General features: G+C 41.5%; 1 protein-coding gene and 1 long non-coding RNA gene across 10 annotated transcripts in view; one reads left to right on the forward strand and one right to left on the reverse strand.

Moving 5' to 3' along the window:
* The window catches only part of LOC127003979 (uncharacterized), a 36,729-nt gene that overhangs the window by 8,334 nt on the left and 627 nt on the right, over positions 1–27,768 (forward strand). Inside the window, exons 4-7 of one of the 2 annotated variants that reach the window (XM_050871062.1) lie at positions 547–656; positions 8,098–8,246; positions 14,501–14,635; positions 24,046–24,187. In XM_050871062.1, the coding sequence (XP_050727019.1) occupies positions 547–656; positions 8,098–8,246; positions 14,501–14,635; positions 24,046–24,187 (536 nt within the window). The remainder of the gene's footprint in view (positions 1–546; positions 657–8,097; positions 8,247–14,500; positions 14,636–24,045; positions 24,188–27,768) is intronic. The other variant, XM_050871063.1, reaches the window with a different exon arrangement.
* On the reverse strand, positions 2,799–8,051 carry LOC127003982 (uncharacterized). Of its 8 annotated transcripts, XR_007757493.1 has the most exons (4): positions 3,957–8,051; positions 3,831–3,914; positions 3,538–3,747; positions 2,799–3,495 (listed from the first exon to the last, which is right to left on the reverse strand). It is a non-coding gene; the product is annotated as an uncharacterized LOC127003982 (long non-coding RNA). The 8 variants fall into 8 exon arrangements; XR_007757496.1 differs by having other exon boundaries at positions 3,538–3,705; positions 3,873–8,051; XR_007757492.1 differs by having other exon boundaries at positions 3,873–8,051.

Here is a 27,768-nt window from a genome sequence, read left to right on the forward strand (position 1 = left end):
CAGCACGAGCCTAGTACGGCTCTTTTCCTGTATTTCACAACTAGGTAAAACTAGGTAAATACACACACACACACACACACTCACACACACACACACACACACAGGAATACTAGCGGACATAGTAAAAAGTTGAGGAAGGGAAGATGCTCAAGAGACATAAAGCAATATAGCTTCCCACGAAGAAATATAGAGGTTTGGAACAGACTAAGTGAAGAAATAGTATTGGCGAAGAGTGTGCAAAGCTTCAAGGAAAAGTTGGATAATTATAGATACGGAGACGGGACCACACGAGCGTAAGCCCAGGCCCTGTAAAATTACAACTAGGTAAATACAGCTAGGTAAATACACACGGTGACACCGACGTTGGCGTCACCGTATATTGCACTGGCGCTTCATGACGCTGAATTCGGCGTCACCGTATGGAAAGGGTTAAGCATGCTAGATACCTATTACTAAACAATATACCACCCAAGTCAAGATCCTACTGTTTATTGAAACTTCATCTGTATGGCAATAGTGGACTGTAGTTATCCTGTTACTTTACAGATTAGTACTGCTGGGACATCAACTATTTCCAAGCTTTTAGGTCTCTTGAGTGTTGACTTTAAGAGCAAGAAAACTCAAGAACTCTGTGGAAAGCGAACAGGAAAACCAAGGTAAGCTGAATATGCAGACTATTAATGAACATTTTCCTCATATTTTTAGTAATGTATAATACCAGGAATTATAGAGTGATGCAGTGTAAGCCTCTGTCCAGTCGCTGATAGTCCAGCACACCTGTTTGTTCAGTTTTAAGGCTGTCAGTGCTAGAAGGAATACAGTGATGGACAAAACACCTGGCCCGATTCTTGGTTTGGGAATAGGTTAGGTTAGATATGTCCATGCGCATATATACCTGGCTTAACAAAAAGCAATCAGTTTGTTGCATCCGTTCTAGGACTGACCATTTTATTGCCCAACCAGAGATAGCCTGGTGCCTCCTGATGCTCCACTTTTTCTCTCAGCAAATGGGTGAAAATGTGAGAACAGGGGTTTCCCACCAACCTCACCACATCATCCTCTAGGGTTGGACAAGTGCTGTTAACTTTAGTATCCAAAGCTTAAAGATGGTGAAACTGGATTTTTTTTTTTTTTTTCCCTGTTGCACCAATTGGCTATCTTGATGGGGTATGCTGGTTGGCCCCAGCCCATTCATAGTACAGGAAAGTGTACTGGTACCAGTATTGTAGAAGGCAGAGCCACATATCATGGTGTATCTAGTCTCATAGTACCAATTGTTGCTGGCAGTCTCAGCATGACTGTTTTGGTGTAAGTGTCAGGCATAGTCAGTTTCATTTCATCTGTCCACTTACAGAGCTTGAATTCTGAGAGAATTTTGAGAAGCACATTGCAGTTGTGTAATAAATATTCAAACTTTTGCTAGTAATATATTTGAATGTTTATATTTACAAAGAACTCTCACATGTTCTTATTAGATCCCAGACATGCTGATTTGCATCGATAATATAGCTACCATACATGCAAGCACATAAGACAAGCTTGTATTAAACAATCAAGTCAGGTCATACATGAACAAACAATAGGTTTTAATTAACACCTTCACTCCGGTGACGCCGATGTCGGCTTCCGACGGCGTTGCCATATGTAAAGGGTTAGTCCTCTTCTAAACCTCTTAATCCTCCTCTAAACCTCTTAAGAGGAAATGGAAGAGGATTAAGAGGAATTTAGAGGAGGATTGAGAGGTTTAGAAGAGGATTAATCCTCTTCCATTTCCTCTTGACTCTTTCCATACTGTGACGCTGACGTCTGCGTCACGGATGGAAAGGGTTAATAAGCTTTCTCATTTCTGGTACAGAAAAAGACATCTGGTTCTGTGAGTGTAAGTAAAAGATATTTTAGGAATTTATTACACATGAATCACTTAGAAAATATTGGAAGTAGCATAAAATACTACTACTTGTGATGCTAGTCTATTTTGCACTATCTGAGTTTCACGATCCTTGAGTTTTACACTGTCCTAAATTCATACCATCCCAACTTTCATGCATTTATCTCCCTAAGTTTCACGTTGCTTTGACATGTACGGGTCACGTCTACCTACCATCAGCATCACGCATAGTGCCTTAAGTTGGTGTCGCACTGGCTATTTTCTTCCAACCATTGGGGCTATGGGCAACCGTGGTTGCCCATAGCTTCGCTCTGCCTCGACTCCCCTACCTTCTTAAGGGAGAGTCCATATCTCCATATGCATGCATGATCGCTCTGATTTTTATGTTGTGAAGTATTGGCATCATTTACATCAACATTAGACATTGAGACCCCATTCTTCCCCCCCCCCCCCCACACAACTACAAAAAAAAAAAATTTAAAAAATCTCCGTATTTTATTGCCCCCCAACCTTCATTTTCTGTGACTTAGAGACGTTATAATATGAAATGTTTCTTCTTTTTTTTTTTTTGAAAAAAATAAATATTGAATTTGTTTAATGATATATAAAAAAAATTTTTTTTATGATTTGAAGAAAAAAGTATTCCTCTGCTTTTAGTCTTTGTTTCATTGAAATCAAGCTAAAACTGGCTCCAAGGTTAACGTTAGAAGGGAATAACTTATGTTTTGAGATATGGGCTGATAAAGTTTATTGATGGATCGCCGATCTTAAAAACACACTAGGAAGCTTTTTTCAGGTTTACTATGAGTTTTTTTTTATCATCTTCAATCTGCGAGATAGTTGCCAAAATGTATACCTACCAAATCTATTTTTTTCACAAAGTCATTTTTAATATTTTGGGTCTCTTAACCGGGGGGAGGGCTTTGCCTTCCCTCGACACCCCCCCACCCACCCGTCGGGCTCCTCCCGCAACAAGAGGAGGAGGAGGAAGGAGGTCTCGTGAGACAGCACAACATGCCGCCCAGAGCACAGCACCAAACTAACGCCCCATACCCCTTCCATCCAAGAACTTATCTAACCTCTTCTTGAATGTATCTATCGTGTTGGCGCTCACCACACGACTTCTATGTCTGTTCCACTCATCCACCACTGTTGGTAAATCAATTCTTGCCTATGTCTTTGTTGAACCTGAACTTATCCAACTTAAACCCATTGCTACGTGTCCTACCCGGTGTGGTCATCTGCCATCCACGTATCCTAAGACATCCCATCCAATCTACGCATGCGCGGGATTTATTTATAAACAAAGGGTGGATGAATTGCGACATAGTACCATGTCTTTGTCGACTGCCTATCGCGATATGTCCCACCTGAGTTTGTTTTTTTATCTTTTTAAAAGTAAATGTTGATGTATGTTTTGAATTTGAAAATTGCTTGAAATATGAAAGTTTCTTCCTGCACCCTTTGTATGTCAGTAAATGAGGTAAATGAGGTATGTCGGTAAATGTGATAAATGAGATAACCTGCTCCCCTTGTATGTCGGTAAATGTGATAAATGAGATAACCTGCTCCCCTTGTATGTCGGTAAATGTGATAAATGAGATAACCTACACCCCTTGTATGTCGGTATATGTGATAAATGAGATAACCTGCTCCCCTTGTATGTCGGTAAATGTGATAAATGAGATAACCTGCTCCCCTTGTATGTCGGTATATGTGATAAATGAGATAACCTGCTCCCCTTGTATGTCGGTATATGTGATAAATGAGATAACCTGCTCCCCTTGTATGTCGGTATATGTGATAAATGAGATAACCTGCTCCCCTTGTATGTCGGTATATGTGATAAATGAGATAACCTGCTCCCCTTGTATGTCGGTATATGTGATAAATGAGATATACACCCCCTTTGTATGTCGGTATATGTGATAAATGAGATAACCTGCTCCCCTTGTATGTCGGTAAATGTGATAAATGAGATAACCTGCACCCCTTGTATGTCGGTATATGTGATAAATGAGATAACCTGCTCCCCTTGTATGTCGGTATATGTGATAAATGAGATAACCTGCTCCCCTTGTATGTCGGTATATGTGATAAATGAGATAACCTGCTCCCCTTGTATGTTGGTAGATGTGATAAATGAAATAACCTGCTCCCCTTGTATGTCAGTAAATGTGATAAATGAGATAACCTACACCCCTTGTATCTCGGTAAATGTGATTAATGAGATACTCTACACCCATTGAATGTCGGTAAATGTGATAAATGAGGTACCCTACACCCCTTGTATGTCGGTAAATGTGATAAATGAGGTACCCTACAACCCTTGTATGTCGGTAAATGTGATAAATGAGGTACCCTACAACCCTTGTATGTCGGTAAATGTGATAAATGAGGTACCCTACACACCTTGTATGTTGGTAAATGTGATAAATGAGGTAACTTTTTTTTTGTTTACATCTCAGCCCATAGCGCCGGTAGGCTTTCTTCAGGGGCCTGGTGGTCGGCCCAAGCTCGTCATGGCGCAGGCAATTTTCATAGTGTCACTAGTTATTCTTGGCTTATGCTGCCCCCTGGAACTCATTTTTAATTCACTTCTACGGTTTCTTCTAGAATCCGGGATGATAGGTGGTCTTCTGGACAGCCAGTGAGTAGTCTTAGGCCACTCGGCGATGACTAAAAAATACCAGGTGGTAGCGTGGGAATTCGAATTGACTTTGTCCATGGCGTGATGAATGCTGGCCCCGCACACTAATCACTCAGCCACCTCCTATCCTTGTATGTCAGTAAATGTGAAAAATGAGATACCCTAAACCCCTTGTATGTAGGTAAATGTGATAAATGAGGTAACCTGAAACCTTGTATGTCAGTAAATGTGATAAATGAGATAACTTACACCCCTTGTATGTCAGTAAATGTGATAAATGAGATAACCTACACCCCTTGTATGTCAGTAAATGTGATAAATGAGATAACCTACACCCCTTGTATGTCAGTAAATGTGATAAATGAGATAACCTACACCCCTTGTATGTCGGTAAATGTGATAAATGAGATAACCTACACCCCTTGTATGTTGGTAAATGTGATAAATGAGATAACCCACACTCTCTTCTGATTGATGGTCATGTTTCTCAGATTCTGTCCATTTAATGGCAGGCTATCTGAATTATGGGGTCCATGTCATTTTTTAATTTGGCCATTTTCCCATAAAATCTGCCATGCTGTCTTGCCGCCATCTTGCGTGGACAAACTACAATATCAACACTGTGTTTGTAAACATCGGGGTCCACGCATGCGCAGATCAGGTTGGGATGTCTTAGGATACGTGGATGGCAGATGACACAACACCGGCTCACTTAAAATCAAAACCTTATTGCTTATGTTCTTGTAACTAATTTATTTATGGACCAATATCTTTTATTCAGAAAGCTATTTAATCAGGAAGGATAGGAGATTAATGATCACTATCGCTCGTTTATTATAGAATAGTAAAAAATATTTCCTAGACATCGATGATAAAATATTAAAAAGTTGAAAAATATTTGTCAAAAATCTAAATCAACTTCAAACAAAAGCTAAAATAGCAATCATAATTCCTTTTTCAAACTTTCAGAAATTGAATAAAAAGACTAGACTTAAATAAATGCCTAAAATAAGAAGTTAAGATAACATTTTTTCTTTACCATGTCCTGTATACCAAAAGAAAGAGGAAAAATAAAGATATTTATAACTCTTTTGCCTCTGCCTGTCAACATCTACCTTTCCTTCTTGCTGGAAGTATGCCTTCATACAGCCTGTACCTAAGAAGGGTGACCGCTCCAATCCCTCAAACTACCGTCCTATAGCTTTACTTTTTTGTCTATCTAAAGCTTTTGAATCAATCCTTAACCGGAAGATTCAAAAGCACCTTTCCACTTCTGACCTTCTATCTGATCGCCAGTATGGGTTCCGCAAGGGGCGTTCTACTGGTGATCTCCTAGCCTTCTTAACTGACTCTTGGTCATCCTCTCTTAGCCGTTTCGGTGAAACTTTTGCTATTGCGCTGGACATATCAAAAGCTTTTGATAGGGTCTGGCACAAATCTTTGCTTTCTAAACTACCCTCCTACGGTTTCTATCCTTCTCTCTGTACCTTTATCTCCAGTTTCCTTTCTGACCGTTCTATTTCTGCCGTGGTAGACGGTCACTGTTCTTCCCCTAAATCTATTAACAGTGGTGTCCCACAGGGTTGTGTCCTATCTCCCACTCTTTTTCTGTTGTTCATTGATGATCTTCTTTCCAAAACGAACTGTCCTATCCATTCCTACGCCGATGATTCCACTCTGCATTACTCAACTTCTTTTAATAGAAGACCCACCCTTCAGGAACTTAACGACTCAAGACTGGAGGCTGCAGAACGCTTAGCCTCAGACCTTACTATTATTTCCGATTGGGGCAAGAAGAACCTGGTGTTCTTCAACGCCTCAAAAACACAGTTTCTCCACCTATCCACTCGACACAATCTTCCAAACAACTATCCCCTATTCTTTGACAACACCCAGCTATCACCTTCCTCAACACTAAACATCCTCGGTCTATCCTTAACTCAAAATCTCAACTGGAAACTTCATATCTCATCTCTTACTAAATCAGCTTCCTCGAGGTTGGGCGTTCTGTACCGTCTCCGCCAGTTCTTCTCTCCTGCACAGTTGCTGTCCATATACAGGGGCCTTGTCCGCCCTCGTATGGAGTATGCATCTCATGTGTGGGGGGGCTCCACTCACACAGCTCTTCTGGACAGAGTGGAGGCTAAGGCTCTTCGTCTCATCAGCTCTCCTCCTCATACTGATAGTCTTCTACCTCTTACATTCCGCCACAATGTTGCCTCTCTATCTTCTATCGATATTTCCACGCTGACTGCTCTTCTGAACTTGCTAACTGCATGCCTCCCCCCCTCCCGCGGCCCCGCTGCACTCGACTGTCTACTCATGCTCATCCCTAGACTGTCCACACCCCTTATGCAAGAGTTAACCAGCATCTTCACTCTTTCATCCCTCACGCTGGTAAACTCTGGAACACTCTTCCTTCATCTGTATTTCCTCCTGCCTACGACTTGAACTCTTTCAAGAGGAGGGTATCAGGACACCTCTCCTCCTGAGTTTGATCTTCCTTTCGGCCATCTCTTTTTTTTTTTTCTTTTTTTTTTTTTTTTTTGTGAGCAGCGTGTAGCGGGCTTTTTTTTTATTATTGTTTTCTTTTTTGTGTGTGCCCTTGAGCTGCCTCCTATGTTGTAAAAAAAAAAAAAAAAATTAAGTTATTACTTATTTCAAATTATTACTAAAGGAACGCCTAAACTAGGTGTTTCTTGTAATTATTATTTTTAAAAAAATTGTAATTATTACAGGTAACTCGATTTACGCAAGTATTGTGTCCTTGAAGAGGTCGCATAAATCAAAAACAATGTAAATCAAACAAGAGGTAGGTTTCTATCGAAAAATAGATATTCATTCAGTGGAGAGAGAGAGAGAGAATATCCATATCACTAAGATATCCACTCAGGCACACAATCTCAGCCTCACTCGTGTGAGGAAGAAATGAGGGACATCATGAGCGACTGGCTAGTATTGGTAACGGTACTGAGCAGTCTGGTACCGGTACTGTACCGTATAGCTGGTACCGGTACCTGCACACCCCTATTGTTGAGTAGCGTGGTAGCGTGGGTACTGTATTGTTGTTCAAGTGGCGCGCGGGAAGAACCGTGTGAGTCCAGTTGCATGAGACATCTAGTGGCCACTCCATAAAATATTGCGTATAAGTGAAAAAAAACGTAAATTAAACATTTATTGGGATTTTGGACCCCGCGTTATTTCAAAAACGTGTAAACCAAACTCGCGTAAATCGAGAGTTACCTGTATAAGTTTTAATGATCGGATGATCGGAATGGTGATCGGAACAGCAGTACTTAAAATGATTGGATGATCGGAATCGGATCAGTTGCCCAAACTGATCGGATGATCGGGGATCAGAACAGCAAAAAAGTGATCGGTGCCCACCAATGTGAATATTTATTTTTCGATAAAAACCTACCTCTTGTTTGATTTACATTGTTTTTGATTTACGCGACCTCTTCAAGGACACAATACTCGCGTAAATCGAGAGTTACCTGTATATTTTTCCCTTATGTACTCAAGATTTAATCTACATCTAATTCTATGGAAATTTCAGGTTCTCTGAAGTTGGCTCCAATGCTGATGTCTTTTCCACACTTGCTCATAACATTGACGTGGAATTCCACCAAGCATTAAGGAAGACTACACCAGTTAATAATTCATTCAGGATTGTTATCACCACCTTCAAGCACATCAAAGAAGTTGGTGAGTCCCCTGGCGACTTTGTTTTAAATTATATTCCATAGGCTGGGGAGAGGAATTCAACGTGCTTTGTCAGTATATACTATGGGAAGTCTCTATATATACAATGGAAATTTCTCCAGATATATTTGTTTGTTTCTTGTGTGAAATATTGAGCATTTTTAAAATGGTTATTGACGTACATTTGTTTTCCCTGGAACTGCAGAACCAATTTAGGTACGGACACACAGGCAGGTCCATTTCGCTCGAGTAGAAATAGCTCTGCTTGCTTCTAGCTCAGCTCTGTGTGAATTTAGCTTGAACAGACTGAAGGAGATAAAATCATTATGTCATAATTTTACTTGTTCCTCTTATTGATTTTTAATGATTTTTAGCTTTGAATTAGTACATTTGCTCTCAATTATGTTTGTTATTTTAAGATTTAGTATGAAATTACCATATATGACGGGTTATAAGACGCACTTTTTTTTCCAAAAAAATGTCCCTGAAAATCCCCCTGCATCTTATAAAGTCAAGGTTCAGCTTTGGGTCACTGGCTAGTGAAGTTTAAGTGCAGCAATGGCACTTAAATTAAACTACAGTACCCTCTCGAGTTTCGCGCTATCCGAGTTTCACGATCCTCGAGTTTAGCGCTTAGTCCTAAATTCTTACCATCACGAGTTTCGCGCATTACCGCCACGAGTTTCACATTGCTTTGACATGTATGGGTCATGTCTACCTACCGTCGGCGTCATGCATGCTGCCTTAAAAGGCGGTGTCCAACCATTGGGGCTATGGACAACCACGGTTGCTCATATGCCCAACCGGGAGCGAGTTGTTGGTTGTCCTTATGAATGGAAAATGGTTGTGAGTACGAGCGTGGGTACGTGGATACTGAACGGCTGCATGTAAACAAACAGACGACGGCAGTGGCTGAGGAGTGAGGAGCAGTGGAAGATGGCCCACCAAGAGGTTTGTAAAATGGATCGACTGGTAGAGCTGCTTTGCTTACTACTTGATTAACAAGATAAGAGAACACCCTGTGCTGTGGAACCACAGTCCAAAAATCTTTTTATCAAGTCTTTGAAAATTGTAGATCTCCTGGTGCTGTTTTCCTTTTCTTCTTCTTCTTCTTTTGACCTGTAATGCATGGCAGCGACGGTGAAAAGTAATAGTGAAAATAGCAAAAGGGCATAGAAAAGCAAAATCAGGGAAAGAAAAGGACAGAAAAACACCTAAGTTCAGGGTGAAGTGTATAAGTGCGCACTGTTAAGTAACTAAGGGCCACTTTCACAGTCACTTTGTTTGTTTTGATCAATACCAATGGGCAATGGCAGTGATCGCCGCTTAGTATTTCACGTGAAACTGGCCGATGGGGTAGTGGCGGCTGCAGACGAAGCGAGAGAGCTATTATTTTGTCCCATCATAGTCCTTGACACTTTAGGTACCAAAAATGTTCAATGGTGAAATTGCATTTTGTTGATATTTCACAGTGAGTTTGAGGTATAATAATGTCCTATGTACATTCCACAGAGAGTGTGCTTCCTGGGCAAAGGCTGAATTAAACTAATGGAGTGTAGTAATTGGCTGCCACTTGGCCAATGAAAATTAAGATAAAAAATGAGGGTGTGGCCACTTGTATCCTAATAAACAGACTATAGTGTATTCCAACCTGCTCTGACAAATGCTCTAATCTCACCTCTCCACCTGGTTACGTCTGCCTTGTCTTCTAAAATTTCTGAATTGCCACAAAGACATAATGTAGTCTGCCCAAATTAATTTCTTATTCTATTTGCAAATCCATGATGCTTAGTTCTAGCAGACTGTATGCCACCAAATGAAAATATTTCAAGATAAGGCTATATACCTAACAAGTCTTGATGAGTAAAACTCGTGTGTATTCGCCCATCAGTTCATTAAAAAAGTTGGTCATATATAGTAGGCACGCCTATTACGCAACCATATGGGCGACATATGAGCTCACGTAGTAGGAATACATGTTCTTGTTGAAAAAATTGTATATGGGTGGCAATTCCCTGACTGACCTGCCTTTTTTGTAACACTGCCTCCCTCGCCAAGCGCTGTGCAGCCACTCCCCCGCCACAGGACACCAAGAAGGCGCTCAAACACATACACATACACATGTACTGTACGTGACGTAAACCGGACATAATGCAGTACAAAATATTGGAAAGACTGACTTGCAACGAGGTGCCAAGGATGAAGTTGTGGTGTTGAGGCGTTGAGGGTGGCGGAGCAAGTAAAAAAAGTATGAGGTGCGCCATGTCCACAGTGCCCTTACACATGTAATTGTCTTTACTCTGCATTTTCACCGCTTGTTTATTTTTCTGTTTTGTTTTGTCTGACTGGAGTGTGTTGGTGTAGTGTGGTGATGGTGTCGCCGGTGGCCAGTGATAAACAAACAAACATATCAAACAAAAATATGAGGTGCGCCACGCGTATTTCACAGTGTCCTTTCACATGTTATTATGTTTATTCTACATTTACATCGCTTGATTCTGTTTCTTTCTGTTTTGTTTTGTCTGACTGGTGTATCGGTGTGGTGTGGTGGTGGCGGTGAGGTTGTGCGGGTGGCAAAGCTTGTTAATAGACAAATGTATGAGGTATGCCATGTGCATTCCATAGTTTTCCACATGTTGCGATGTTTATACTACATTTTCATTGCTTATTTCTATTTTTGTGTCTTGTTTTGTTTTGTTTGACTGACTGGAGTGTTGGCGTGGGTGTGGAATTTAATAGTTCCTTCATTCCTTGCTTCCACCTCAGGTACTATGAGTTCAACTCGCACACTTTGAGTTCGTGGGTTATACTATCACGTCCTTGTGTTGTAGCCGTTTCACGTAGTGTGAAGGCGCGAAGTAGGCGTGCCTACTGTAGTTATTTATCAAACAGCAAAATCAAGAAGAATGGTAATCTTTCGCTATTGAATTAGTTTATACCTCTTTATTAACTAATAGATCTCCACCTTAACCTAAATGTTAGTGCTATACAGTAAACCCTCATTAAATCCAGGGGTGTGGAGTCGGATCTAGAATATTCTGACTCTGACTCCAACGCTAAGAAATTTTAGGGTTGCAACTGCAACCCCCCCTTCCCATTCCGCTCTTTTGCAGTAGAGTGGTAGGCAAATCAAACCCAGCCACACTACACCACATATCACACAGTCACACCACAGCACACACCACACCCAGCCACACCACACCACACCTAATCATACCACACCACATATCATATCCAGCCACACCACACCACACACCACACCTAACCACACCACACACCACACCCAACCACTTCACAACACACATCACACCTAGCCACACCACATACCACACCCAGCCACACTATGCACACCACACACCAAACTCAGCCAACCACCCCACACATCACACCCAGCCACACTGCACCATACACATCACACATTACTCATTTTGTGGGAAAAATTTAGGAAATATGCAGGATTACTACTTTAATCAAAGGCGAGTTGCCTGCTAAACTCTCTAAGACAAATAGAATTAGCCAATACTAATTATTTACTTAGCTCAGAGTCCCAGAGCATAGGGAGAGATAGGTAGAGGTATGAGACAGATGCCCTTGGAATGGTGGCTGACTAGGTCCAATATGCTCCAAGGGACTGGACCAGGCATTTTCAGATTGCTCTCAGCCTTTTCCTTAAAATATGCTTCTCGAGGTATGAGAATAACTAAGTTGAAGATGCAGGTGTGAAGATGTGTTCTTGGTGACGTCTAGTATCAGAAGAGTGCTGGCAATTTTAAACTCGCCAAGTAACAAATGCCACATAGGTGCCACATTAACAAAGATTCATAGATGCTGGAAACCTCTTTCCTGTGCTTCTAATCCTACTGTGGTATAGATATTACCACTTGTTCCCTAGTTCACAAATTACATTTCTTTGTATTGAGTCCAAGTATGATTACATTTTGATATCACAAATCCAAGTATAAATACAGTTACTCAGTTTTATAGCTGAACTCGGGTCCAAGTACAAGTACCTTTGTAATGTACTCAAATCCAAGTACACATATTTTTTACTGATTTAACCTTAAAATAAAATCTGCAGCGTATTGTATATATATGTAATTTATAATATCATTGTATACTTCATTATAATGATATACCCCAAAGTAAAATCATGATGCAGTATGGATGATGATAACCTTACAGCTCCAGGCATCTACTGAATCACCTCAGTGATGAGAATCAAGCACTGCTTTTGAGAAGTGACAAACTGCCAACCCCTCCCTGAATCACCACCTCACATGTCATCTCACCCCAGGACCCAAACCACCTGGTCTCCCCAAGACCCAAGCTTAGGACACACCTTAATCCTTTACCCTGACCTCTTCTCCACCCATAGAGGTCATCAATCACCACACCAGCCACAAGTTTGCATTTTGTTGTTGTACTTAAATGTACTCGAAAATACTCACAAAACTGTCAAGTATTTGGAGGCCGAGTACAAGAGTACTAAAAAACTTTTGACCCTGAGTACTAATACATGATATTGTGTACCTAAGTATGAGTACCAGAACATGTACATGTACTTACACCCAAGCCTGATACAAACTGGAATAATTTCAGCACTCTTCATAAAAAGTTCATCTCTACTATTTTCTCATTGTTAGGAATATGGATACCATATACATATACATATTTGCATAAGAGAGAATGTTTTACAATAAGCTGTAATGAAAGTTATCCAATCTTTCTTTGATTTCCTGCCAGGAGTAAGCTAAGGTAACTGAACATTGATATGAATAACTTCAGTGTTATATAGTTATCCACTTTTTTACATTTAGCTAACTGCTGTAGAAGTGCATGTATTAGACTTAACAACTCATTATGCTTGATGTTTTTGTGGAGTCTGTATGGTACTGACAGTACTCCTATGTGATCATTGGTCAGTTTCAACATCCTGTTCATGCTTGATTCCTTCTGCTTGTGGGATAGTGTGTTTATGTCATTGTTGGGCCAGAATGAAAACAGCTTGCAGTCAGCTTATCAGACAGCTTTGAAGGTAGCAGTCAGACCTTGAATGTTGCAAGACAAAATCCGAGGTGTATTGGTTATGTGGAATGCATAAGACTCCTAATTTGTATGTAGTTTTAGTGTATTAGTTTGTTAACTTTTCTTCTAACTTATTCCAAGTAAGGACATTTATTATGTAAATTTGAATTGGGTTTTATATGTAAAATACTGGAGATCCAATGATGATGTATATGTTACAGTAAAATCTTCAAAACAGTAAATTTGTAAGTTTCCTAGAATTTTCAGGAAATTTAAAAAGTGACTGTTTCAATCAGTAAATTCACAAAATTACTAAAAAATTTAGGTTAGGTTAGGTTAGGTTAGTTGATGCTCCAGTAAATTTGTAAACTAAAAAATTTAGGAAAAATACAAATTTACTGGAGCATCAACTAATCTAACCTAACCTAACCTAAGCTAAATTTTTTAGTAATTTTGTGAATTTACTGATTGAAACAGTCACTTTTTAAATTTCCTGAAAATTCTAGGAAATTTACAAATTTACTGTTTTGAAGATTTTACTGTAACATATACATGAATTATAACTAATTCATTGTTCTAAAAGTTTTAGAAAGTAAATTTTTTTTAATATTCCCTTTCTATTTTTGCATTAAATTATATTAATAGAAGTGCTTGATTAAAGATGGCTTCTAAATGTAATAACCAGAGCTTGCCTAATATTTACTCCTCTGATTAATATACTTTGAGGGAAGTACTGTGTTGTCACTGGCTCTCAGCTTAAGCTTTGATACAAACAACTGCCACACTAGTCTTGATTTATATATAAATCATTGAATATTTATATTTCTGAGTATATTCTATAAGTGAGGTAATATATCCTCACAAAAACAAAGTTTTGGGTGTTGGTCTTAATTTGCTGTCATGCAGTAGAAGGTTGCTTTTGATTTCTTATTGATCTTGTAGCAATTCTACACTAAGGAAGTCAAGTGCTTGCTTGTTGCATATTAATAGGAGCAGAATATGAAAAGTTATTATTGTTGTTACAAGAACTTAATAGTTTTATTATTTGTATGTTTTCACTATGCCATTAAATTTGCTCACTTGGGAAACAACAGTCATCTTCCAAAGCTCGTCATGTTTTCTTCAACATCTATCTGCCAACAAAAGCTACGGCTTGACTCCCTTAGTGTTTCATAGTTGTTATGCATTGTAGTTATTCTACTTCCTAATTCATACTGGTGGTTGACATTTAGCATTTTCAGATGCTTGCCAGGGGCAGTACCAGTGCAGAGGCTCAGAGAATTACTGCATCAACCCAGAGTATGTATGTGACTCGAACTACAACTGTGCTGTGCCATTAGGAGGAGGCGATGAGCTCAAGTGCAAAGGTGAGTGCTAAAACCATGAACACCTGTCTGCAGTGTTATCATAAACAGTGACTTGTTTTAGAAACCAGATGTACTGAAGGAATGGAGAATAATAATGCCTGGAGTAACTTAACCCATTCACATCAGAGGTGTTTGAAAAAAAACGAGAATTATGTGTGACCTCAGCTGAAGCCGTGTGCGACCAGTCGCTTAGAGTTCTTTTAGTTCCACTGCTTGTAGCACAACTAATAATCATCCTAAAGAAGTGAATATGTCTCATTGTGAGGCTTAGTAATTGCACTTTATCACACACCCTACAAAATAATATATTCAAAATATAATACAAAAAAAAAAAATGAAAGTTTGTCAACTTATAAAAATATCTTTTCTAAAGACCTTGTTCAAGAAGTAAATTTTTTTTTTTTTTTTTTTTTTTTTTCATAATATAGCTGAATAAATTTCCTTTCTGGTGATGTATAATGTGTTGTATTTAGATCAATAATAGTGCAGAAAAATTAACCCAGCAAGCAAACACGAGACTGACATAGTTAGGCTGGTAGGCCTAATGTATGGCCAGTTGAGCCCCACCCACTGGTTGGGCAGCATCCACCATCATTGCTGTATACCATCAGCCTGTCACCCAACTCGTCCATCAAGCAATCAATGAGGGCATACGCTGAGGGGCCTGTCGGCTTGCCCACCCTACGATGCCAAGCCCAGGATTCCTTCAGGGCAAGTCTCCATGCAGGCCTCCTCCTTATCCAAATTACCACCTGGCTGGATCTATCAACTTGCTCAAGTCATGAACCCTGTGGACATCCCCTTGGCCTCCTCTACTCAGGATTGTCTCTTGCAGAAACAACCCAATGAGCAGGGTCAACTTCTGGGTTTAATGCCACATGCCTGTATAGCCAGAGTTGGAATTGACAGGATATGTGGGTAATATATGTCGAATCATTCTCATGGAGTAGTCGGCAGTTTGACACAGTCATTCCAGCAATATCCCATGATTCTGCGTAGACACAATACCATAGGCATCAATCCACCTCTCCAAGTCCCTATTTAGGGTTAATGTCTCACAGCCATAGGGTAAGACAGGGAGCACAAGTAACTTCTATACAGGCATCAATGATGCCATATACTCATGCTGAGTGAGTCCATAACACTGTGGGCCAGGCCAATCCGCCGTAAGACTTCCTGGTGAGACCCACTGTTGTTCTGAACTATGCTGCCAAGGTATGTGTAATTTTCCAAGATCTCAATGTCCTTGCCACATGCATGAACAGACTGTACTATTTCATCTAGCAAGCCTCTAAACACCTGTACCTTGGTCTTGGGCCCAGAGATCTGAAGTCCCAAGGGCTTCTCATGCAATGCCTTGAGAGCCATCACCAGAACCTCCAGTGACACCACTAAGATTACTGCATCATTGGCAAAAACAAAGTCAGTGCCCCTGGTATTGTCAATGGATGCTCCACAATGACTGGTCCACAACTCTGCCTATTACCCAGTCCATGCAGGTGTTGAAAAGCGATGGGGCAAGGACACAGCCCTACCTCACTCCTGCATTCACAGGAAAGAAGTTGGACAAGGGCACCCCACACTTCACAGGATCCTCAGTTCCTGAATACAGGTCAGTCAGCAAACCAAGTCGCAGGAGGTCCTAGAATGCCTTGCTATGCACTGAATCAAATACCTTTTTGAAATCAATATATGCAGCAAGCATCCCTTGTCAAAAATTGCGTTGGTTCTCCGTCAGTATACAAAGCGCTAAGATACAGTCAATTGTTAACTTACCAGGTGTGAGCCCAGACTGCTCAGGTCTCTGCAGCTTCAGCAACAGGCTGCAAATCCACATCAGCAATAGATGGGCAAGCACCTTGTCTGGCTCAATGACCACTGTAATACCACGGTAGTTGTTGCAGGCCTGATGGTCCCCTTTCCCATTCTAAATTGGGACAACCAACCCCCTCTTCCAGTCAGGAGGAATGGTACCAGATTAACATACGGCAGTCAAGACCACGTGCAACCTGTGGATCATGGCCTCACCTCCAGCTTTGAGCAGCTCCACACTAATGTTACAGATGCCAGGTGCCTTTCCACCCCTCAACTTTGCCACAGCCTCTCTGACCTCATCAAGAGAGTGGGTTTTCATTGAGGGATGGATCACCATCCACCACCTGCAACCCAGCACCTGGAAGCTGCCCTCTCGAAGCATCCGCCATGTGCAACTGCTCAAAGTACTCAGCCCCACGAGCCATTTGCCCATCCATGTCTGACACGAGGTAGCCATCAGCTGTTTGGATAATGCTCACCTGAGAGGGAGGCTCAGACTGTAGCTTCTTCAGGGCTCAGTAAGCAGGTAGGAAGTCATTCACATTTAAATGGCCCTCAACTTCCTCAGCAAGACCCCTGACATACCTCTCCTTGTCTCTCCTCAGGAGAGCTCTAGTCCTACACGACAGCCTTAGCAAGTCTGGCAGCGTGACTCTCCTCAGTATTCTCCAGCGTCTCCGCCAAGGCAAATCCACCCCTAGGTCTCGAGCACTCTCCAATGCACTCCCTGGCAGCTCGAAGAGTCTCACATTTGAAGGCATCCCACAGTTCTACAGGGTCCTCAAGGGTGCTGAGGACATTGAACCAATTTGACTCACTTCATACTCCTGAGCACAAGCCAGGTCTTTCAGCCTCTTGAGATGGAACACAGTATTGTTGCATCTCAAGATTTTTCTTGACCTGACATGAAACTTGAGTGTTACAATAGTAAGCCTATGATCAGTTCCAAAGAATTCACTCCAAAAAAAACTTGCAGTCCTGAAGGATCCTCCAACGAGTACTTTTGAGGATGTGGTCAATCTCCTTAGCTACCCTTCCAGCATTGCTATACCGAGTCCAGCGGTGCAGCTCTGATCTCTGGTACCAAAAACCTGCAGTTCCCAACCTCCCGGGAACTTTGAACTGGGATACTTTCCAGGGAATTTTTGGGAACTTTGAGAATGAAAAAAAAAATGTAAAAGTTTGCCATGGAGCCTGTAGGCTTTATTTTTTATTTATTTATTTATTTATTTATTTATTTATTTATTTATTTTTTCTTTTTTTGCTGCTGTTGTTGTTGCCGCAAGTTGGTGGTGCAGGCAAGATTTTTTATGTGATGCCTATTGAGGCTCATGCTGCCCTACGATGCTCTCTGATGCACTATCAGAGACAGAATTCACAGCAGCATGTAAATATTCTACCTGACCCTCCCTACCTCTCTCTTTTAATCTCTTTCCCTCCCACTCACACCTTTTCTCTCCCCCTCTTTCCTCACCTTTACCTGACCCTCCCTACCTCTCTCTTTTAATCTCTTTCCCTCCCACTCACACCCTTTCTCTCCCCCTCTTTTCTCACCTTTACCTGACCCTCCCTACCTTTCTCTTCTTTTCCTGTCCCATTTCCTCCACTCATTTCCCTTGTTTCCTCCTTTCTCACACTCTCTTATCTTTAGTCTTATCTCTCACTCTATCACTCTTCCTCCGTTTCTCCTTCCCCATTAGATTATATGAACACACACACACACACACACACACACACACACACATACATACACACACATAGTGGTACCTATATACAAAAGTGGAAAAAAGGAAGAACCCCTAAATTACAGACCGGTGTCTCTGACCAGCGTAATATGTAAAATATGTGAGAAATTAATAAAAGAACAATGGATTAGATTTCTAGAAGAACATAATCTAATCACAAACAATCAATATGGGTTTAGGAAAGGCCACTCATGTGTGACAAACTTGCTGAGCTTTTACTCAAGAGTGACGGACTTATTACAGGAAAGAGATGGATGGGTGGATTTAGTGTCCATAACCGTGGTTAAGGACACTAGATTGGAATGGAGAATGGTGGAAAGTGGAGTGCCCCAGGGGTCGGTTTTAGCACCAGTACTCTCCCTAGTCTATATTAATGATATGCCAGAGGGAATAAACAGCTACATGAGCCTGTTCGCAGATGATGCTAAACTGCAAAGACAGATAAGAAACAGTGAAGACTGCAAGGAGCTGCAAGAAGACCTAAACAAGATTTGGAAATGGAGTCAGAAATGGGAGATGAAATTCAACGTGAGAAAATGTCATGTTATGGAAATGGGAAAAAAGTGTAGAAAGACCAAAATGGACATATAAAATGGGAGATGGTGAAATATTAAAGAAAGTAAATGAAGAGAGAGACCTGGGAGTAATAATGCAAGATTATATGCAACCAGAAAGTCATATAAATCGGATCTTTGGTGATACATATAACATGGTGAGAAATATAGGTATAGCATTCCACTACATGGACAAAGAAATGATGAAAAAATTAATTACTACTATGATCAGACCTAAACTAGAATACGCAGAAACAGTGTGGTCTCCACATATGAAGAAACACATAAAAAACTAGAAAGAATACAGAGGATGGCAACAAAAATGGTTCCAGAACTGGAGGGACTGACATATGAAGGGAGACTAAAGGAAATGGACTTACCAACACTAGAACAAAGAAGAGAAAGAGGAGACCTAATACAAATATATAGGCTATTGAGTAAAATGGAAGAAGTAGATAACGAGAAATTGCTACTAAGAGAAGAACCTTCCAGCAGGAATACTAGAGGACATAGTAAAAAGTTGAGGAAGGGAAGATGCTCAAGAGACATAAAGAAATATAGCTTCCCACAAAGAAATATAGAGGTTTGGAACAGACTAAGTGAAGAAATAGTATTGGCAAAGAGTGTGCAGAGCTTCAAAGAAAAGTTGGATAGTTATAGATACAGAGACGGGACCACACGAGCGTAAGCCCAGGCCCTGTAAAATTACAACTAGATAAATACAACTAGGTAAATACACACACACACTTGCTCGCTCGCATGCACACGCACGCACACGCACACACAAAAACACACACACACAGAAGGGGAAATGGGAAGAGTGTGTGGAGGGAGGGGCAGAAGTGAGTCAGGTCATGTCCTGACCAAAGCCCTGACCTGACTCCCTTCTGCCACTCCCTCCCCACTCCCTTCTCATTTCCCCTTCTGTGTGTGTGTGTGTACAACTAGGTAAACACACACACACACACAGAAGGTGAAATGGAAAGGGTGTGGGGAGGGAGGGGCAGGAGGGAGAATCAGGTCATGTCCTGAATGAAGCCCCTACCTGACTCTCCTTCAGGACCTGACATGACTCTCCCCACTGTCCCTCCCTCCCAACACCTTTCTTCTTGCTTTCATCCTCTTTATCTCTCCCTGTTTCCTCCACTACTTTTCCTTGTTCTCCCTTCTTACATCCTCTATCAGTATTTTTTTCATGACTCACTTTGTCCCTCTCCTCCCTTTCCCCTTCCTTATTTACCTAATTGTGATATAAAAGAAGTGAGCTACGCTCATATTGTCCTTTCTCTGAGTATTCTTCCACCCCACCAAACTAATTCCTGCGTGAAGTTCATATTTACAAAGCAAACGTCGAAAGTCGAAACAATAATTATAGTATCATTTATTGGGACCGCGTTGCAACAACGAAACGTCTTAGGAAGTGTTTATAAGAGTGTGGGAAAGGTCAACAGGAGTGTGGGAAAGATTTATAAGAGTGTGGGGAGGTTTTATAAACCCTTAAAATATATATAAATAATAAAAAATATAAGGTTGCTACTTCGCAGATTTTCGCCTATCGCGGGGGTTTTTGGAACCTAACCCCCACAATAGACGAGGGATTACTGTACAAATTTTATTGCTTGAAAATTTTCAGTTAAGTTATATTAACCCAAATTGGTGTATTTATCAATACAAAAACACAGGTGTGAAAAATGTGAAAACTCCCCAAAATTCACCATATTCCCATGCCCTGAAAATTCCCAGAAACTTTCCCTGGAAAGTTTCTATTTTCTGGAAACTTTCCCACCATTTGTAACCCTACTCCTGGATCTTGCAAAATTCAAGAGGAGAGAGCTGTTGATACTTCTGGTACCAGAACCATGGGGACCAACACATAGCTCATAGCTACCCTATCAGTGCCAGCAGTAGCATTGAATTTTCCCAAGACAATGAGTGTGTCCCAAGGGGGGCACTGGTCTAATACTAGTTTGGCATAGAACATCTTTTCTTCAGTTTCACACATCTTGGTAGGAGCATACACTGCAACAAGAGACATGAAGCCCAGTGTGTGCTTCAGCCTCACTTGCATTATACGCTCATCAACTGGAATAACCTCCACCATAAATGGCTGCAGTTTGCTGGAGATGCCTATAGGTACACCTTAAGATGGAAACCATTGCTCACATCAGACTAGTAGTAGGTGTACCTCCCTCTAATGATCTCACCACTGCCAGGCCTCCTCATCTCAGAGTCCCACTATGTCCACCCTCAGCCTTCTGAGCTCATCTGATAGGTAGGGCACTCAGTGATCCTCCGAGAGGCTTCAGACTCATGCCAGCCCTTAATTTTTTTTCTTTTTCATTGAAATATTTTTCTCAATGACAGCCAAAGCTGTCATTGGTACTTCTGAGCCTCAGAGGCCAGGGACGGACATGCAAGTTAAGTTCCTCTTGACTGGAGTTTGATTTTATTTTGTGCTCTTTACAGTAGTAGACTAGTAGTAATAGTAGTAGTAGTAGTAGTAGTAGTAGACAGAAGTAGACTGCAAGAGTTAAGTTGGTCTGCTAGAGGCAGCCTCTGTAGACATAATATATACCATATGTCATCCATATTCATAAACCTGTCCAACCTTCTCCTTATGCTTTCTTTCTTATTTGCACTGCCCTCATGGCAGATGATACAGTATTGTTGGCAGAGAATGAGAGGATGCTGCAGAGGATAGTGGATGAGCTTGACAGGCTGAGAGTGAATGCTGGAAAGAGTAAGGTTATGGTATATGAGAGGGCGAGAGAGCAGGTCATTGATTTTGCAAAGCTGCACAGAGTTAGAGCAGGGACTACAACAAAGTGCAGGATAAGGTTAGGGGAGGAGAGAATGGAGGAGGTGACTTGAGTTCAAATATTTAGGGACAGTTTTATGTTAGCAAGGAAGTATGAAAGGTGAGGTGAAGGAAAGAGCAGTGAAGGGCAGACAGGTAGTAGGTGCATTGGAGAGAGTTATGAAAGGAAGAAGTGTGAGCATGGAGGTAAAGAGGGGAATAAGGGACAGTATGATCCTGTTAACTCTGTCATATGCATCAGAGACATGGACATGGAATGCTGCAGCACAGCAATCGAGAATATGTGAAGTGGAAATGAGTTACATAAGAGGTGCATTTGGTGTTTCAGGATGGAGTGAAGAAAGTAATGAAACCATGTATGAGCAATTTGGTATGGGTGTAACAGCAAAAGGAGTGGAGTGTGGAGTGGTGGAGGGGGTGAAGCGTGGTGTGTTGACTTGATTTGGACACGTGATGAGAAAGGGGGAGACTGAATTCGTGAAGAGAGTGTTTGAGGGAGGGAGTGTCAGGGGAAGACCACCTGTGAAGTGGATCAATAGGGTGAGTGAGTATTGGAGCAAGAGAGTTGGAAGTAGTAGGATTGAGCGTGTTGAGAGGGAGTGCCAGAACAGGGAGAGATGGAGACACTTCTGCCGTGGCCACCCCCTGGGAAGGAAGAGACAGCAGGGCATCAGAGACATAGATTGATATCATGTCTGCTAAATGTGTTCCACTCATTAACTCTTCTATTATTTGTAAACCAGGTCCAACTTGAATCCAAATTGTCTAGGCTTATTTTTTTTTTTTTTTTTTTTTTTTTTTTTGCGGCGGCCTGTTGCGCCGGTAGGCTTCTTCCCGGTGGATCCTGATAGTCGGTCCAAGGCTTCTTTCTGGTGGGTCCTGATGGTCGGCCCAGCCCGTTCTGGCGCAGGCGAGTGTTTATAGTGGCGCCATCTTGCATTGGCTCATGCTGCCCTCCCAGAGCTTATCTTTGATCCTAGAATCTAGAGTCCAGGTTGATAGGTGGTCTTTTTTTTTTTTTTTTTTTTTTTTTTTTAAAACAAAGGAGGCAGCTCAAGGGCACACAAAAAAAGAAAACAATAATAAAAAAAAAGCCCGCTACTCGCTGCTCCTAAAAAAAAAAAAAAAAGAGGTGGCCAAAAGCAAGATCAAATACGGGAGGAGAGGTGTCCTGATACCCTCCTCTTGAAAGAGTTCAAGTCGTAGGCAGGAGGAAATACAGATGAAGGAAGATTGTTCCAGAGTTTACCAGCGTGAGGGATGAAAGAGTGAAGATGCTGGTTAACTCTTGCATAAGGGGTTTGGACAGTATAGGGATGAGCATGAGTAGAAAGTCGAGTGCAGCGGGGCCGCGGGAGGGGGGGAGGCATGCAGTTAGCAAGTTCAGGAGAGCAGTCAGCGTGGAAATATCGATAGAAGATAGAAAGAGAGGCAACATTGCGGCGGAATTTAAGAGGTAGAAGACAGTATGAGGAGGAGAGCTGATGAGACGAAGAGCCTTAGCCTCCACTCTGTCCAGAAGAGCTGTGTGAGTGGAGCCCCCCCACACATGAGATGCATACTCCATACGAGGGCAGACAAGGCCCCTGTATATGGACAGCAACTGTGCAGGGGAGAAGAACTGGCGGAGATGGTACAGAACGCCCAGCCTCGAGGAAGCTGATTTAGTAAGAGATGAGATATGAAGTTTCCAGTTGAGATTTTGAGTTAAGGATAGACCGAGGATGTTTAGTGTTGAGGAAGGTGATAGCTGGGTGTTGTCAAAGAATAGGGGATAGTTGTTTGGAAGATTGTGTCGAGTGGATAGGTGGAGAAACTGTGTTTTTGAGGTGTTGAAGGACACCAGGTTTTTCTTGCCCCAGTCGGAAATAATAGTAAGGTCTGAGGCTAAGCGTTCTGCAGCCTCCAGCCTTGAGTCGTTAAGTTCCTGTAGGGTGGGTCTTCTATTAAAAGAATTTGAGTAATGCAGAGTGGAATCATCGGAGTAGGAATGGATAGGACAGTTCGTTTTGGAAAGAAGATCATCAATGAACAACAGAAAAAGAGTGGGAGATAGGACAGAACCCTGTGGGACACCACTGTTAATAGATTTAGGGGAAGAACAGTGACCGTCTACCATGGCAGAAATAGAAGCATGTGGGTAGTTTTAAGCCACTCGGCGGCGGCTGAAAAATCCCAGCTTGGTGGCACCAGGCGGGGATTGAACTCACGTCCTCCTGAACACGGGGCCGTTACTCTGACGACTCAGCCACCGCTATATGCTATATATTGCTATATGTCTTATCTGTTTTTATTTATGATTTTTTCTTCTGTATCCACTCATAGATTTCGTTTACATCACTGCACCCATTGCATTTCATTGGAGGGAGAGGAATTTGGTACCTCTGGCATTTTGCTTCCACATACACTTTTGCGCATAATTAGTTAATTTCAGTTAAACCTTCACTACCATCAATGTTATTCCTTTTGGTATTCCAGATCCTGAATTATACCACCCAGTATTTTCCACTACAACCACCATAATCACTGCGTTGGCTGCCATAGTTGGTGGTGGCTTCTTACTTGGCTGCATCATTACTCTGGTCAAGAAGATGCATTCCCGAAGGTCCTCACAGTCCAGGTAATGTTTCACCTGTACTTCATGAAAGAGATGCAAGGTATGGTCCATTTGATATTTTTCAAAGAAAGAATTGGTGTAGTTTTTCAACAGTAAGAGAACTGTTAAAATTTCTGTGAGAAACAGACAAGCAGACAGATAGACCTCACTTTAAGCAATACAGCACCCTCCCAAGTTTTGCGATCCTCAAGTTTCACGCTTAGTCCTAAATTCTTACCATTGCCTCCATTCCAAAGACACTCACCTCTGTGATGTGCTGGGCACCCACAGAAGGGTCTCGCTCCTGGAAGCAGTAATTATTCCACGGGTAATCGGAAAAGTACATCCTCAGGTCGTCCCACCGAGCTGAAGCAAAGTGCCAGAAGCATCGCCTCTTCGGTGGGTCCAGAGGCTGTACAACAGCGATAGGACAGGATACAGAAAAGGTTGTGATAGGAGGAGCCCAACGGAGAGAACAGTTTGACAGAGTAAGCAGAAGGGTTAGAGGTAAGGAAGAGGTCTAGTATGTTGGGCCTGTTTCCAAGACGGTCGGGAATACGTGTAGGGTGCTTAACCAACTGCTCTAGATCATTGAGGAGAGGGAAGTTGTAGGCTTGTTCACCAGGCTGGTCAGTGAAAGAGGATGAAAGCCAAAGCTGGTGGTGAACATTGAAATCTCCTAGGATGGAGATTTCAGCGTACGGAGAGTGGGTCAAGATGTGTTCCACTCTAGAGTTCAAGTAGTCAAAGAATTTTACGTAGTTAGTAGAGTTAGGTGAGAGATAAACAGCACAGATGTATTTAGTAATAGAATGACAATGAAGTCTTAGCCAGATGGTGGAAAATTCTGAAGAGTCAAAGTTGTTGGCATGAGAGCAAATGATGTCATTGAGCAGCTTTGGATTAAAATTTAGGATAGAGATAGAAGGAGGGAACAGAGTAAAGATTGCAGTCAGCAGCTGCCGAGACCTGTGTTTCGGTGAGGAAGAGAAGGGGAGGTTTAGAGGAGGAGATATTGTGCTCCACAGATTGGAAATTGGAATGAAGACTGCAAATGTTGCAGAAATTGATAAGAAAGAGGTCTGAGGAGTTATCAAGACACCTCTCAAGTCGGCAGCCAGAAGGGAAGTCCTCCCTGGGGGAATTTGTGGTACCCCCCCAGGCGGGAACTCTGAGGCTATGTTAAAGTACACCATTTTGAATATGTAAAATTTTGGGAAATGGTGTGTATGTTGTGTGAATATAGTGTGGTGTGGAAAGAGAGAGGATCTGTTTTTAGAGAGCATGCTGAACTATTCTCTGGTGTTGATGAAACAATAGGGAAATGGAAAGTGAGGACATGGGAAGGGTCTTTGGAGGGCTTCAGCACCCTCCTCGCTTCCCATATGTACCTCACTGGGAGTGACTTACGCCTGTTTCATTTGCTATGATCGTCACCAGGTAGGGGGTCGCCAATACTGTGATATCAGTTTGAGGTGTTGGTAATGCCTGCTTCCAGGTTGGTAAGGCTTTTGGTTAGGGAGTGTGCCTGATGACTGTGAAATCGACCCTAATAAATTAATACAAACATGTACCAAACACGAATGAAAAACCGACAACAAGCCATGACCACACTGTACTTCAGTAACCGTGACAATCAAGAAGACACACCACCTGCTGTTGTTGTTGAAAAAGATGATGATGATCTGTTTGAGTATGATAATGTAGCCTCCAAGGATTTGGGCAATGAATTTGAAGGCTTCCTGCTAGCGGACCATGCTCCAGAGTGAGGCAGTTAAATGTTTTTTTATATATATATATATATATATATATATATATATATATATATATATATATATATATATATATATATATATATATATATATATATATATATATATATATATATATAAAGCTTGTATCCCAGTTTTTTGTCTTCACAAGAGCATTCTTCTCTGAAATTGCAACACAGTGATCAATTTGAAGGTTTGTATTTTGAGATAATAAGAGAGTAAAGTGGGAAAAAAAAGTCAGCTTCTTCACGTGGTGGAATGAATAAGCGCTTTTTCAGTGTTCTCAATACCCTGAGTTTTGCGATCTTCAAATTTAGTGCTATACTTTAGGAAGAAAGCAAAATCAGGTGGGTACTTTAGCTTTAAGAATGTGTCTTGATAGCCCTGCCAGCTTTTTCTATAATAACTTCTGCAGTCCACTATTATTTTCATTTTGCAAACCACCATCTCTTCTCCAAGCATCACCTTCTCTCCAAACAGAAACAGCGATGCCACCCTCATGGAAACAGGAAGGTATTGTAGAGTGGAGAGGATCACGAAACTCAGATAGCGCAAAACTCTGGAGGGTACTGTTGTCCGTGTATTCTTTGGGAAGCAAGCAGAATAGAAACATGTGCTTGTGGACATGATACAGGACAGACATTGACTGACCCAAGAGGCCCTGAGAGGCAACAAGAGACAAAGTGCTGACGTTACAGAACTGACGTTGCCTAACACTACCCACAGTAAATGCCATTACCACCTCACGGCTAAATAGACATCAGTCTAACAGTTTCCTAAACTCCAATGGCCCTTATGTCACAGCAAGTAGATTCCATACAGATATTTAATCATTTCATTTATTATGTATGCTAGAAGAGCAACAAAATTTTAACTCAGGCAGATACTGAAAACAATGTTTCAAATGCACTCATCTCCTTTATATCACAGCATGTTTCATTCCCCAAGCAGGCTTTGCCTTGCCAGTGACAGAAGCAATCCATTTCTCTAGTAAGTTATAAAATACTGCACTCATCTTCTTGACCCTCTTCTACAGTGTAGTATTGAGAGGATCTAGCTACATTCCTCATTGTTAGTTCTTGGCAAGGAAGGCAGTAAACAGCTTACCATACCTATGGAAAATACTTCATAGTCTTATCATGTTTAAGGGGGTATCACACTGGGCTATTTTTCCTCCGACATTCTACCTCCAACCCCAGATTTCAGCTGGTACCGCCGTCACCCCCTAGCACACTTGTTTGTTTACGTTTACCTCCAGCTCCAGCAACAATTGCCGACCTCTTCAGGACGACGGGCCTCTATTCGAGAAGAATTGTCGCCGCAGCACCTTTACTTCTTCACTGCAATTAGCTTAAAGCTAAGAAGGAGAGGCATGTGTGGAGGCGTCAGTAGTTAGCAAGGAGAGAACAGTTTGGGGTTGTTTATGTCAAGAGGTCAACTGACAACTTATGTTGTTCTATTTAAAGTTTTGTTTTGGTCTCTTTTTTTTTCTTCTTCATAATCCTAATTTTATTGCAAATTATGCAAGAAATAAAATAATTATGGCAAACTAATTTGTTTTCTCAACAATTTACATAGAATGTCAGTTGACTTCAAATTTTCCTCCAGCAAATCAGTTCCTTTCCAAAAGCTTTGGGCTGCAAATTTGCTCCGACAGTCGGCGGAAAAAGTGGTGGAGGTGGGCGGTACTGCCGATTAATCGGAGGTTGGAGGAAAACTTGCCCAGTGTGATAGCCCCTTTAGCCATGGGGACTCCTGCTGTGACCCATTCATTTGAGTGGTACCTTTAGTCTGAGAATTCTCAACACCTTATCTAATGGTAAAGCATAAAGT

This window comes from Eriocheir sinensis, chromosome 27, assembly GCF_024679095.1.
Source record: "Eriocheir sinensis breed Jianghai 21 chromosome 27, ASM2467909v1, whole genome shotgun sequence".
NCBI classification, from domain to species: domain Eukaryota; kingdom Metazoa; phylum Arthropoda; class Malacostraca; order Decapoda; family Varunidae; genus Eriocheir; species Eriocheir sinensis.